The 16,061-nt window shown below is 34.9% G+C and overlaps 1 protein-coding gene across 1 annotated transcript in view; it reads right to left on the bottom strand.

Moving 5' to 3' along the window:
* Positions 1-8,910: 8,910 nt before the first annotated feature.
* Positions 8,911-16,061, bottom strand: part of LOC150110516 (uncharacterized) — a 63,643-nt gene continuing 56,492 nt past the window's right edge. The window contains exon 2 of the mRNA XM_090394407.1: positions 8,911-9,950. Coding sequence (XP_090250533.1) covers positions 9,292-9,950 — 659 coding nt within the window. The 3' untranslated portion in view covers positions 8,911-9,291. The remainder of the gene's footprint in view (positions 9,951-16,061) is intronic.

Below are 16,061 nucleotides of genomic sequence, written 5' to 3'. Positions count from 1 at the left end.
TGTGTTTCTGACATGCTGTTCAGCTGGTTGGGACAACAGCTTCTGGGCAAGGATATTTTAATAGGATTGGTCGTTTCGGTTCACTTTTATAGAATCGAACCTCATGTCTTATACACTTCAACTATGACCAAGAAAGCATCGTGGGCTCTATTATGTCTTTCCTAATTTCGTGGAAACGTAGATCTTAGAATGCGCACATTCCACTTCCAAATAAACGCTTGCACATTTCGAAAGGTCAGTATATAGGAGTCAGTTACCATTACTGCTGCTCCTATCTACATCCTCCCCTCACACACACCCACAGTGCTGTTTGCATCGATGATTAATAGAGGTCTGAACACTTCCACCTCACCAATATTCGTATGTTGGAAAGAGGGACCAAACCTTCGCTACTCGAGACATACTCATTGAATTGCTAAAGCTATGCAAATACTTGTCGTTTCAACCTGAATGGAAATTTGTTTATCCCGTATGTATTCAAATTAAGATGCTACTAATTTGAGTTAATCCGAATTGCCTATCAGGATCAACGGAAGCCTAACATTTCTTCATACTCTCATTTCTCTGAGAATTTCTTATTTCATTATCTAAGTATGCTCTATTTCTTACATATCTGTTCCAGAGCTTCTTTTTATAATTCATAACGTACTACAAACCCAGTAAATCACGAACATGCATTTTTTTTTCTTAGTTGGGACTTAATTATCGCAAATTATGGATCCATAAATAGAGTTACAAGATTTTGCATTATTTCACAGTTCCGAGTCTCTCTTTCTCTCTCTCTGTAAAAGTAGCCTTTGTGCGCAGTTTAGTAAATAAACGGAACTCTGTTTGATGTGCCCAGCATACGTGCACATCTGGTGATGTGGTACAAAGGAGTTCGATATGCGGAAGTAATTCTACACCCGATCATTCAACAACCTTCCCCCCCCCCCCGTTTCTTAGCCCGATTCCCCTACGTTCTCTTACTTCCACCTTGTATATCTCGTCGTTATTACCCAGTCCTTGCACCGTGCCGCTGGCGGTCCACTGTATTGAATTTTTTGACTCCCAAATTTGCGCTCTACCCGTTGTACTCACCTCCCCCCCCCCTACTTCTTTTTCCTTACCCTGCCGCCTCCTGTGACTGATGATCGTAAACTTTGGCCTTGATAAGTAGCTTCTTTGTGTTCGTCAGACGAAAAGTGTGAGGTTTGACTGTGTGTCGAACTGCGTCACTCTCTCTCTTCTAACATCGGCCAGTTTTTGAGGCCAAACAGGTCGTCCTAGCATTTAGCGGACAGCCCGAACAGACGATGGCCTGTGTAACCTTATAGCGTTCCTCACGGTATTGGTTTGTATCAGAAACTACATAAAGAGGCCTTTATGGCCTTTGGTATGCTGATTGTATGATTCCGTTTATGTTAGGAGCACGGCCAGTCTCTGAGGCGCGTGGACGACTTGGCATAAGGTTCCTTTTTATTATCAACGATTGTGTGGTTTTTATATCCCCTCCTTTCTCTCCCCACTACCCTAAGAAACCTGGTGGGGATCTCCTAGAGTTTCAGTCCGGTAAAAAAATAAATCACAAAGAATGGTAAAGCGATCTTTTGTTATTTTTAAAATTGCTCATTGGATTCCTGTTATTAGCTTGCCGTGTAATGTTTGTAATAGCTTTAATAATTGTAGTTGTTCAGATTTTTCAGATGTGCGACTTAACAAAAACGAAGAAGATGAAGGAGACAAATGAAGGAGAGAAGTATGCAAATACATGAGTGAAGGAGTATCGCTTTCTTTATCCCAGTGATATTCTAGAATTTTCGAGAAATGTTGAAAATAAAATTGAAGTTTTGCATTCTTTTTATGTGACTACGACTGCCACCTTTTGACGAATATTCGCATATTTAACATTAGTCTAAAAATAAAATTGTTTTTACAAGACCGCTTAGATTCAATGGTCTTGTGATTCATAATCAAATTTTGAGTTATTTAGTTTCGGTTATCACAATTTTTTTTTAAATGTTTTCATTTTTCCAAATTGGTTTTGCTAATCAACGTTTTTTCCATGCTGAAAACATGAATATTAACTGCGTCTGAATATACGCCAAATAATAAAAAAAAGGTGAAATAAAGGTAAAGCGTAATTTTCGTTTTAAGCTTTTGAAGATTAATCATCTATTCAGGAACAGACTTTTCACGAAAGAATGCACAAATGTCGAGTATAAATTTGACTTCAGATTTTGGGAGAAAATTACTAGTACTTGCTTTCTAATATGGACCTTGAAGAACACTAATTAGTGCTCTGATGGAGAAAAAAAAAACATTCACTTAACTTCCAATGTTCGCAACGTCCTGGAGATTTTACAGCCCCTATCCACTGTAATTTGTGTGTGTGCTGTGTGCTGGCAACTTTGCCTGTTTTGCAAGATGAAAAAACCCGAGTTTCCTGGAGGAAACTCGTTCATCTTGCCTGTTTTTCATCGGGGTTTTCATCTAACACCTTGTCACCCGAAAATCCTTGAAAAAGTTCTTCATTCTAGACACGATTCGAACATAAAAAAAGACTTTCCAACCAAAAGACTAGCGATACCAATCCAGCTACGCTTACACCATAAACGCCTAGTAAAAGTTGTTCATTGTATTAAATATTTATGCTAGATATACATAACCACTGGTTGCATTTAAAATAATACACTGTGGTCTGTTATTGTTCATACTGTATAATATAGTCTAATACTTAGATTTCATCTGACAGAAATACTTTTAGTGAGGGAAATAGAATTAGAAAACGTGGAATGGAGCAGGAAGTAGCCTCAGATTGCTCATAAATAGGATTCTAAATAAATGTTAATAATAATAAGAAATCAATCTCTATATAATAATAATTGTTGTTTTGCATTAATATTTTTGGTTAACAAGTTCGTTAGCGAATTCTATATTATATGTATTGTTAGAATGAAACTTTGAAAGCTTTTCCCAAGTTTTTTTTTAAATTAAAATATTTACAAATTCAATAGTAAAATACTTTTTTGCATACAGAAAGAATTATTAGGACTTTTCGACTAAAACAGACAACTATCACGTGGTTTACTACAATTACTTTTCAGTGATGCGACAAAATTCGCAGTGTTCTCTCATTAGGTCATGAAAGATTTTTTTTCTTTGATGAGCGTACTTTTTTAATGATTAACTCTAGGTGAAACGTTGTTAATCGACGTTTTTGGCCGGAAATGACTGCCTTTATTAATCGTGAACTCTTTATATCGTTTAGTAGGTGATGGTATCTTAGCTTATCAAAGAGTACATTTACAAGCAGCATCACTCTGTTAATGTTCACCTTTTCAAATTTAAAAGAGCGATCCATCTAAGAAGATGCTATTGTAAAGCGCTATTAGATTTATATATAACTGGAATCTGTTCAAGTTAATGGGAAACTTCAAAAAGAGCTTCACTTCATGATTTTTGAAGACAATTATTATTTGAGAAACAGTTAATGGTAAGATGCGTGAATTTATTGTTATATTAGTTTAGATGTAAAGTGAAATAAGCTGCCTTCTGTTTAAAATGGATTCAACTTCAGTATAGATCGGAATGACGTACAGGTGCGAGGAACCAATCTGTATAATGGCAATTTAGGTAAAGGAGAGGCAGCAGTTTCTATCCGATGGGATGGACTTTCCTCAACCCGGAAATTCGTTTTTTCAGCAAACCATTTGGCGAACATTATTTGATTAACAGAGAATACAAAAGTCACATACCAGGATTTGCTTTGATTAGTTGGAAATACTATCTTTTCGTGTGAAAGAAAACAGCCTAACACCTTGTCACACCTAATAACCTAATACCCGCACAACAGACAAACCGTCCACAAGAATGTACGCTTACGTTAGCAGACATAACTTATTGGTCTCATTGCCTTAGTTGCGTCGGTCGGTCACAGCTCCAACAATTCAATCCAGCTAAAATATCGAATGCTTTGTTTTTATCAATTTCTAAAATTTATTTAGCATAAGATGGATTTGAACACAGAAAGTTAAGCACAGCGCACCTTACCAGTGAGCTTCTAAAAGAGGAACCCATGGTTTAACACGAAAATGTTAAACTGCACTTCATTGTACAAACAGAATAAAATATTTCAGGTTATTTTCTTTGTTTCAAATTTATTTTTGGAGAATTATTTATGAAAGATAGTGAAACAGCGCGATAGAAAGAAAAATGAATTCAAATCATAATCTACGTTATTTTACTCGATTAGGAAGATCATTTTAGATGAATTAATTACTTTTAATGCTGTAATTTACTTCGAAAATATATCAAAAGGATAATCAGAATTATTTTGTTATATTTTCTATAGTATAAAGAATTTCAGTATTATATAACTCTTGTAACACTGACAAAAGAATCCTGTGAAGGACTCATTCAAACAAGGTCATCAAAGAGCTATTCTTTTTAAACTTAGAACAGTTCTTCCAGTGAAGAGTGCAAAGAACGTTTAAACCTGAAGCTGAGTTAGCAGTCTCAGACGATGGTTGAAAGTTTTTTTTTTCTTTCTTTCACAAACCAGAAACCCAACAAGTTAGCAGATGCCTTTGACTGATATTTACTGTTCACTGAATACTTCTGACTTCAATTTTATACTGACGTGGTTAATTTTTGAAGTACTTTTTGGTTCACTAGTCCGAAGTGCTCGTGATTTCAAAGTTAGAACCCCAAAACTCACATAAAAAGCAAAATAGAAATGCGGTCGGTTCCCTGTTGCTAAAAAAAAAAAAAAAAAAAAAAGAACATTTTTATTATTATTTTCGAATTGTTATTACGTTTTGGTGATGTCAAAAGTAAGGTGAAATCTTTAGCCTTTAGTAAGACATTCATCTTCAATAATGTCTCATAAAGATTTTATGATATGGACGATTAATAAGGTTGATCATTTCAAGGACGTCTTATTCCCAAGCAAACAGGATTCAGGATAAATGAATTATTCTCTGAAGTAATAGACTAAATTACTGCACCAGCATTATTATGTGTGTTTGAATCGGTTATTGCTGCATTTTTAACTATTGATGAAAACTATCTGCATTGTAACAATATAACTGTACAAACAGCGTGACACATCATGTCTGGTTTGGTTAGTGTTCTGCACGTTAGTAATGCACAAGTAAAGTGATATCACAGTGCATATGAACTACAAGACAGTGGTAAAAACGCACGTTATGTCATTTTGAGTAATTCGATATGTGTACGTTGGTAAAACTAGCATCCACAAAAACGGTGTAAACCGATTACGGAAGTTGTATTTAAGATTTAATCACGGTAGGATACTAAAAGGAAAGACCTTAACGTGATTATTCATATGAGAGTTTTTAAATTCTATGTACTGCTGGCCAATGTATGTCATTGCCTGATAGACCTCACTTCTGAGTCACTAACATGTGACACTATTTCCACGTGCCAAACAATAATGTCTGTGTTGTTACAACTACTACAGTCAAAAAGGAAAAAAGTTTTTACATATGACGCATACACGAGCATTTTTAAAGAAATGATTCTAGTAAATGTATGCCATTAATGAACATGTCTTTAAAAAAATTGTTAATAGCGTAATCCGGCATTGAAGGACACGAACTTGGAGGTAATCTAAGTTATATTAAACTTAAACAAGAGAACTAATTATGTTATATCAACGGTATCAAACATGCTTCTGGATCCTGAAATGATCTCATGATATATATATTTTTAACATGACTAATCTGCTAGTCATTTGCGCTCTCAAAAGTCCTATGCATATGTAGTGGGAAATCGTAGATTTTTCCCTATATACAGAAAAATCAATTGAACGATTGAAAAACACGTTCGAGATATTTCATACCATAGAAGTGAATAGATGAAACATTAAGTATTATTGAAAAAATCGAAACTGTTACACCGTCACTATGATACAACAGAGAGAAAATTCTGGAAATTTTTGGAAATGGTATTGAAAACATCTAAATATTAACTCAAGTATTAACTTGTCTGAGCACATCCTAGCCTTCATCAATCAAACACGTTCACATGAATGCGTAAACACGCACAACGTTCTGAACAATTAGAAATATTTTAAAAATAACATCAGTCTCTTCTATAACTACATAACAGTTGTCACCTTTGTTTGGTCCTTACTGTTTTGTCTACTAGGTTACACATGAAGAAATCCTGTGCAATTAGGATGATTAAAATGAAATAAAAATAAAAGTTATCTTATGCAGTTCTGCCTTATAAATTCTTAGTCATATATATGTTACGCGCAAACTATGAAGGCGTACAAATCATGAAATGTGCAGTTTCTTGGCCATTTCATGAAGTGTACATCCCTCTTACACAATTCACGAAATGTCTAGAGCATGAAATGCTCTAGACATTTATTGCGTATATGTATTTTTGCACAATCATCGTTATATAACACATCGCCGCCATTTTCTTGGTCAGAAAAAGAACATCAAGTCTCCTTGTAGTACATAAGAATATCGCTGCCGAGTTCTTACTCTGACAGAGTAAGTATTAAGTCAATGTAATTATAATAATGTCGTTACAAGAGATAGGAATGTTTCAGAGTCAAAGTATCCAGCCTGGTTGGCAGAGTGGTTAGCGTATCCACTTTCCAGCCAAAAGGATGCGGGTTCGAATCCCGCCGTGGACATGGATGTTTGTGATTGTCTGTGGAAATACTAGTGGTGGTGGGCAGTAGATGGCGTTAATGTAGTTGTAGTTAATAGATTGAGTATTGGAGACAGAAAGTTGTAGAGTAGGTGCCCTCCATCGACGAGTCTTTGGACTCCCTGGAGGTGTCAGATAATAATAAATAATACCTAACAAAGGAAGTAAATAATACTTAACCAAGAAGTCTTCTTATTAATATCGTTCGTTTTCTTTGCACTTTGATGGTTAGATGTAGATCTTGCCTAGCTGTTATTTCCAAATGAAGACGTGTAAACTCCAAATATTTTAGAACTTCTTTTAGATTACAGAGGTTATTTATACATAATATGATATCAGTAAATTTAGATTCTCGTTCAACACGTTCTCAGTGGCAAAGATGATAAAAATAAAAAAGTGGCCTAGATGGTAAACGCACAGTACTTTAAACTCAACGTTGCAGGTTTGCACTCGCTGCAGATAACTATTAACTTTTTTTATTATATTTATTTGTATAAATATTCACGCAATGAGCACAAATCGTTACGCACGTTTCAAGGGCATTGTACAATTCATGGAAGGTACAAAAAAGTTGCACATTTCATGAAGTGTAATTACATCATTTGAGCTTAAAATATATGTATGAGGTAGGTTGGATTATCCATATAAAAGCTCTCGGAATTACGACAAGGCTAATATCTAATAAAGTCTTTTTTTATTAATTATAACCAGCCTTAGGTTAAGTGAGAAATAAAAAGATGATTCACAATTACAGTACGTGGAAGAAAAAAGCTCAGTTGGTGATATCATAGAAACCACACGTCCTGTTCATTGACGTATGTAGGAAAACATGGGAAGAAAAGAAAGAGTCTTTTAGAAAGTCGTCAGACGCCCTTTCTGAAATTGTCTAGGACTAGTATCTTTGCTAACACTTTGTGTAAGATGTTTCTTGCTAGGATAGGAGGAAAAAAGTAAAATAAGAAAATATTCTACTCAAAGACAAAGAAGGATAACAAGTACTGTTGATAATAAGCAGTTATAGTGTCGGATCTTATTAAGGATTTCAACAGCTATTCCTAAGTGTCCATTTCAACTAAAACTGCATCGAGAACGCTGCATGTAATAGGATGTTTGCATCCGTGTATCTGTTTGGAGATTCTTCTCGCCTCTCGCAATAACAAGATACGCCATCTATAGTAGTGACCAAGATACAGTTTTGGACAGCATGAGAATCCAAAATTCCTTCTGATTTAGGATATAACGCGTGCCTATAGCGAGGACACGCTTTCTTTTTTCCACATGAGAAGGAATGATCCAGAACATAATGATGCTACTGTCCATCTAGCAAAAGAAAAAAGTTCCAGAATGACAAGCATAGCGAATTCCAGTAAATGTTCTGGGCATCAGATTTCTCTGTTTATAAATTTAACGAGCACATATAGGATATTCTTTGGAAATATAAGTTCGTTGCTTCAATTGCCTTATATATCCTCAGAATATCCTTACATTCCTCATATATACAAAGTCTATTTTTAAAACTAATACTACACGAAGTGGTTCATTTTTTGGTTATGTAATGTATTACAGTTTCACTCCTGTCGACTCTGCACCATTTGGTTGAAAACGAACATCGATTTTAATTACATGTAGGATGCAATAAGTACTTAATAACTTATTAAATCAGAAGCCAAAGAATACACGCAGTTGGATTAAGTATACTTCATAGTCTCACTGTCACGTTTAAAATACACTGATGAGAGAGAGAGAGAGAGAGATTGGGCTTTCTCAATTACGGCAGAAGTTACTAAAGCTCTGCAGCTGGTATATTTGCTAACTGTATTAGGAGGCTGGTTAATTCATCTTTAGGTGAAACAGTTCCACCTGATCACACACAGGCACACAGGATGCGTGTGTGTAATCAGGAGGAACTGTTTCTTTACTTTTTTCCTTTTTTATGAGAGGTTTGTCATGTGTACAGAATTTTATTCCTTGCTGATGTTATTTTTTCACGAAATTCATTTATAAAATTCAAAATAGAGGTATTTTGGGTGTATTTTTTTCTATAGCAGTTTTATTAGCTTCGGCAATAAACCAACAATTCAGTCCATAGCTGAACTTTCAATCATATCTTTATTTCCAGTGTGGCAAAAGAGTGAAGTTCAGTAATATTAGTTCATGTTTGTAAGATGATTTTAAGCATTTATAAATTTTGCAAGAAAAATACATCCCAGATAGAAATAATAAGTTAACAGAAGAAGGGACTGGCGAGGTAACGGTTTAATGTCGTATTTCTACATTTCAAGAAACAGTCTGTTATGAAATACATGCGCATATATTAGATCTAATTTTTCAAGAAACCTTTCCAAGAGTTTTTCTTTCTTTATCCACCAACAGGCTCAGTTCCGTTCATGAGGGGGAGGGGAGGGAGTAATTGACGGAGGAACTATAAGCAGACCAAACTATGCACTTTTTTTTCCTCTGTCCACCACATCAAAAAGCTGGTTTGTTTTAGTGACCTCAGTTCCGACTTTTTACAAACATTACCGCTGGGGTAACTCCGGTCTCTTGAGACTCCGACGACTTCCATCACGGGTGAGTAAAAACAAAAACAGAAAAAAAAAGGAAAAAGGAAAAAAAAAATCACCAACCCTGTAATGTCTGAGAGGGGTGCAATTGCTGCATCTGCGCTGACTGTACGTTTATATAACCAGCAGCTGCGGATCCCGCAACTGTATTTTGCTGCACGGGCGGTCCTGCCATTTGACCGTAAGTAGTCCCAGGGTAGTTTGCAGAGGGCGCCGTGTGGTAAGCGGAAACGTTGTACGTAGCCGGACCAGTGGTGTACGTTGATCCTGTTGCTGCAGAGGGTGGGCACGGCTTACCGTCGCGCACCAACACAGGCACAGCGACACGGCGAGGAGAATGGATGTTCGCCGTTGTCAGTTCGAGTGTCTTGTCCTGTCGCTGCCGTTTACACTTGTAGCGGCGATTTTGAAACCAGATTTTGACCTGCGTGGAAGTAAGCTTCAGCATGCTCGCTAGCTGCTCTCTTTCTGGAGCGGACAGGTACCGCTGCTGCTTGAACCGTCTCTCCAGCTCGTACACCTGGGCCTGAGAAAAGAGCACACGCGGTTTGCGACGGGTTCGTTGTCTTGTCTGACTAGCGTCATTCTTTGACGACGAAGACGAGGATGAAGACGACGATGTTGTTGTCGATCCAGATGTTGCACTGGTGCAGATGGGAGGTCGTGATCCTGGTGGTCCTCCGGCTGTATTGAGGATGTAGTTGGCCTGTGGTTCTGGAATAAACAGAAAAATAAATTAATATTTACTAAATTTAGTAGTGCAGGTCAAGACACACACACACACACACACACACACACACACACACACACACACACACACACACACACACACACACACACACACACACACACTGTAATAATGTTCAAAACTTTTGGAAGTATTAAACATCAATTAGTACTGGTTGACAACAAAAGCAAGATAAATGTCCTAATAGCTTTTATTTTAATCAACATTGTGCATGGCTTTAGGTAGCATAATACAGGGTGTTTCAAAAAGAATGACCCGATTTCAAATAATTATATTTAATAATGAAAATGTGGTACAGTTACAAAATAAATTATCAAGTATGAAGCAAGACCTAAAGTTTCACTCACCACAATTACAAATGCTCAATGTGCCCTCCACCTGCTGCACGTGGTTGCAGAGATATACAATTTTCAAATCGGGACATTCTTTTTCAAACACCCTGTATAGTACTTGGTTAACTGCGTATTTTGCCAGATACTTTAAATGTGAAAATGCGATGGTTTAAGAACCATTTACCCCCTTTTAAGAAAAAACAACTGATGCATAGACGGAACAAATTTTCCTGTTATATAAATTCTAAATGGTAATAGCGAAGATTAAAATGGAATTTTGTGCTGTATAATACAAAATAAATGTATAATGTATTGAATGTTATCAGTTTATCACGGCTCGCTGGAATTACTGGTTGAAAAAATACAATAAAACAAAACGAGAATTGCATATGCTTTAGGTACTTATCACATTTTTCTATCATTCAGACCCTCCTTGAAATTCAACATACAATGTTCCACATACCATAGAGAGTATGGTCGTTCTGCATGCTATGCTAAAGTGGGCGCAACGTTCTTCAGGTATGCGAAGAAAGTCTAGAATTAATAGATATCTTACGAGATGACTGTTCACTCTCTCTCTATCTCGGATTACACAATTAAGAAAAATTCAAAATATGTTCTGGATGCGTGCGAATCTGTGAGTGTATATGTGCCTGTGAGAGAGAAAGAGAGAGAGAGAGAACGAAAAAATACGATCAAAACACATTTTTCAACGACTTTCTCGCTCTTTCTTTCAATTTCATCGCTTTTTTTAAAATTATCTCATGTTTTTTTAACTTGGTCTTTTAATTTTATAAAAAATTAATTAAAAAATAAATTAAAAATATAAAAAAAAACAAGTTTGCGGACAGTCAACATGTTTACTGGTGTAAATTTCGATTAATTCATTTTTTTTATCACTCTCACTTCTCCAAACACTCTAGTATTAGTAGCATGATTGTGCACAAAGCTAGAAAGACAGGGAGAAATGAAAATCAATGTAGATTAATGAAGATAATCTACATACCTTTTCAACTAAATAACAACAGATCAAAAGATAATAAAACATTATGAGACCATAAAACGAACATCAGGACAGCTCCGACTTTCATTTATGACTCGATAGCGACCTAATCGGTACCAATATAACATATAACTTACCTGTGCACGGACTCACACTAATTTGGATAACCATAAGAGAATTCGCTGCTCGTCATTATTCAGAATACTATCGCGTTCAGTTATTTATTCGTATTCTTGGATTGATTTGCCTATTATCTTAGAGAAAAAATATTGCAATTTCTGTCTAAAACCGATTAATTTTGCCATGCCTGAAAAATAAAAGGTGTAATGAATGTCAGAGGAGTCTAAAAGTGATCACTATTATATGAAGTCGTTGGCTGATTAGATTACTTAGTACAGGAGAGACTCTTCATTACTCAGTACTCTTCTCTGCTTAGTTGTGTGTTTGAGACATTTTTAGTGTCGCCTCTGAAGAACAAAAATTGAAAATTTTCAATTTATTGGTTTAGATGACAATAAACGTTATCTTTGGTTTCGCTTGAACGGAAATACGTGAAATACAACTAGAACTATGAGAACGTGTGTTAATGTTGATTAATTTGTTTGTGTGTTCTGGCTGGTTTGCCTACTTTTTGAGCTGATCATTAAATTTCAACGAAGGAAAAAAACTATCAAGATTGCTCGCATCTCAGACGAACATGTTTTTACATCTGAAAGGCGAATGGCACGTCGTGGTTACTCATTATTATCAAGTACTGAAATTGTTAATTTCTAATTAATGAAACTGCTAATACCAATTCTATTAAAAGAGAGTTCAGGCTGGATAACTGTAAAATGTCTTTGCAACAAGTCTGCTAAATAAGTGTAAAACTGTGTTTCGTAGGACATTTTTATTTTTCCTGCTTTATGATCATCCCACCAATAACTGTCTAGTAGCGTTATACAAAAAAAAAAAAAAAGAGGCTTGACATCCATTCGAAATGGACTCAGAGAGAGAAAGAATCCGATCTTAAAATCTGACACCACCAGGGGACCTTTTTATTAGACTCTTGTTCAAATAAACCACCACCAAAGAAACGGTTAACCCACACTCATGATGTAACTAAGATAATACGGAGGTCATGAAACGCTTATCAGTTTCATCCACCTGTTTTGTCAGAGAATTAAAGCACGTACTGTCTGAAAAAAAAGCACGCACGTCATTAGTTCTTAGCAATAGAATTGTGCTGGGGGAAACAACAACGTAATTACGTAGATAAAAAGAAATTATAAAGTCGAGATATCAAATTTTAATTGAAAAAATGAAGTAAATTTTTGATTTCACTGATTTAAGACAGTCGTATGTTATTCTTTATAATATTTTTATTTTTCGCTTACAATAAACATTTTATACATTTGTTTAAACTCGTATAATACTTTTAATTGTTCATTACAGGTAACGAATCTTGACTTAGTTCAATTCGTTTGGCCAATTTCTTTACCAATACTCGTGTGTGTGTGTGTGTGTGTGTGTGTGTGTGTGTGTGTGTGTGTGTGTGTGTGTGTGTGTGTGTGTGTGTGTGTGTGTGTGTGTGTGTGTGTGTGTGTGTGTGTTCTAGTTGGTTTACCCACTTTGTGAATTGATTATAAAATTTCTACGAAGAAAAAAAACTTATAAAGATTGCTCTCATCGCATTCTATACGTCTCATGCTAAGTTTATCGGTTTGCCATTTTGGTGACTACTCAATATGTAGTTCATTTACTGTTCGTTTTTTTATTATTATTATTTTTATTTTTATATTTTTGCATTCAGTTAGCTGATCTTGTTATCAACCTTGGATGATATGGTTTTATCTCTCTCACAAACATTAAACCTGAATCGAATTATTTTGACAGTAGTTACATGTAACGTACACGAGCTTATATCACATTAGATGTACAAAGGCCATAGGAGGAGTTACGATAATATTTTAAAATAAATTTATTTATATTTACAGCACACATAGTTGCATACTAAACGAAATCATTCTGTTAACATCACTATTTAGCACGATTCTGAAGAACATCACTAAAGCTACTTAGGTAGTTTTTTTTTTTTTTTTTTGAGATGCTGGTCATGAGATGAGTTTCCTCGTCCGATGTGAGCCACCATCCCGCTTATTAGAAGCCTGAAGCAACATAAAAAAAGTTCTATGTTTGGTCTCTAGAGCAGAATTTTCAGTCTCACAAACCAATAAATAAATAAATTAAGATACAAAAAAAAAATATAAAAATGAACAAAAATAACAAAAAAAAATCCTTAGGCTACCCAAGATATTAATATACTATAGGTTTACAATGCTTCGTTTCAGGAATTATTTAAAATAGTCGAATATGATTTATTATCCCTTAATCGTATTGCAAGATGTAATTTCGAGGGTCTCGTCTGGGTATCAACTTGTATAAAGAGTCTACAGAGTTCTTCATTCTTCAAGTCTCTGTAGGTGGAAATCAATTGCTGACATCACCTGTCTTGACGAACGACGTAGGTGGATTGTCGTGTTGCTCTGATTTTTAAAAAAGCCAATAATAATAATAAATTTCGTTTTACCAAAAGTGCATTATAAGAAGTTATGTTTTCTTATTTTGTACATGACTTTTTTTAATTATTTTCCGTTTATTCCATGTATTTTTTGTTGTTGTATTAGTTATCAATTACTAACACCTTCCTTCGTGATTTTGATGAAATAAACTTATAATATAGAGATATTTCTTTCACTAATGTTGTCCGACTATGATATCAATGAAACTTCGGGGTACGTATAATAGTTTTCTTAACTTAATCATCTTAGTATTGTTCAGCAGTTCCTAAGCATATGGGAAATGCAGTAGAGATGTAAAAGAAAATGTAAATTCATAGTCAATGAGATTAAGAATAAAAACAAGAATGGAGACGTAGAAGAAGTAGAAAAAAGAGAAGAGAAGCATAACTATGTTGAGTTGGATGTGGTCGGAAACTCACAAACACCGTTAATGCCAAAGCCATGACGATATTCTCCGGTTATGTCAAACTACATTAAGTAATAACACATTTAAAGTATGCATTCCTTTCGAAATGATTTTAATTCGAAATCTAATTATGATGATTATGCCAAGTAAACAAAACGAATCTATACTACATTAAAAATAAAGTTTTAACTCGTTTATCAAAGCAAAAACAAACATTATCGTATTTATAATAATTAGTCTTACCAATCAAACCTTTACCTCTGTTACAATGATAGTTTCTCTCACAGTGATAATTATTAACTTGATTATTTACTTACAGAAAAACTTTCTCCAATCCTTGCTTACGTATTTTTTTTCGACCGAAAGATAACTATTAATTTTATATTTTGATCACTTAGAATCTTTTTATATTTTTTAATTTTTATCTTATTAAATACTGTATTTTAACAGTAATTGCATATAATTATCGAAAGCTAATTGTATCTAATTTTTGAAAAAGTTTAAATTATAGGTCTATCACCGATAATCAACAAAAGCATATCTTCACTGAAACAGTTCGAGAATTTCATTGTAGTTGTTGTATACATGCAGTTCCTACCTAGAATGAAACGGTTTTAGTTACCTACCGTCAACTATTAAAATATCAGGATGGGTTTAATGCATTGGTTTTAAAGAATAAGAGTTGAGAATATTTATTTCACTTCGTGTGTGTTGTATCGTGGACTTATTTGATATGGAGGAAGTAACTGAAGATCGTAAAGTCCACTAAAACTTATCGGATGAGCTAAGTCAGCCGATAATAGAGCGGTATAATTTACGGAAGAGACACGCAGGTGTTTGAGTAATTGTGCCTTTTGCACGATATAGGTCTGAGAAAGAAATTAAAACAAAGATTCCTCTAAGATTTATGTCTGTTTCTCCCTGTCTAGGTCAGAAGTCGTTGCCACTGTTGTATGTCATCGAAGGTGTACTGCTGCATTCAGGCGTTCTTCAGCGCCCTCAAGCGGCAGGTGAAGTGGGAGAAGGTGATCCCAGGCATGATGTACTTGTTAATCGAGCACATTTATGTCCCTAAACACTAGTCTCAAATAAATAAAGTGCAGGACTTTGTCCAAGGTCTGTGTAAAATTAGATGGCTATCGTGCTAAAATGGAAGATGCAATGGCATATTTGGATAGTCTAACGCAGATCTCAAGAATCATCAATCCGTCACTAGTAATACGGGAGAGAGTGAGCAAGCGAGAAAGAGAGCAAAAAATAGAAAAGATATCGAGCAATACATACGGAGTAGAAACAATTTTCCCAGTGTATTGAACTTGTAAAAAGACAGCTCTTAACTGTTTAATTTGCCACAGTATAAAGTAAGTCACTTTATATTTAAAATGCAAGCACATCATTTGTTCAGATCGGGTTGCTATCACACACATACTTATCTCGTATTTGTAAGAAAGGATAAGTGTTTTCAGTTAATTTTCTACAATTTGGCAGCTGTCTCTGAGTAAATTACTTCTTAATCAGATATGCTATTTTTCAACGCCGTTGTTTATCTTTTTGTTCAGAAGTAAAAGTACAGTAATTAATCTAATTGTTTTTCTGAAACAATTAGATTAACTATAGCAAGTAATACCGTAATGAAAAGTTCAATGTATGTATCCATTAATTGCTTTTTTTTACTTTTTTATTGAACCAATTCCATGATGCAAAACAATAAAACAAAGAAGCAGATCTTTGTAAAATCAGTAATAAAAATAATAAAAGTGACATATTTTAAAAGT

This window comes from Typopeltis vanoorti, chromosome 1 (genome assembly GCF_054136105.1).
Source record: "Typopeltis vanoorti isolate ZY-2024b chromosome 1, IOZ_Tvanoo_1.0, whole genome shotgun sequence".
NCBI lineage: Eukaryota > Metazoa > Arthropoda > Arachnida > Uropygi > Thelyphonidae > Typopeltis > Typopeltis vanoorti.
The sequence above is the reverse complement of the archived record's forward strand: the minus strand, read 5'-3'. Positions and strand labels throughout refer to the sequence as shown.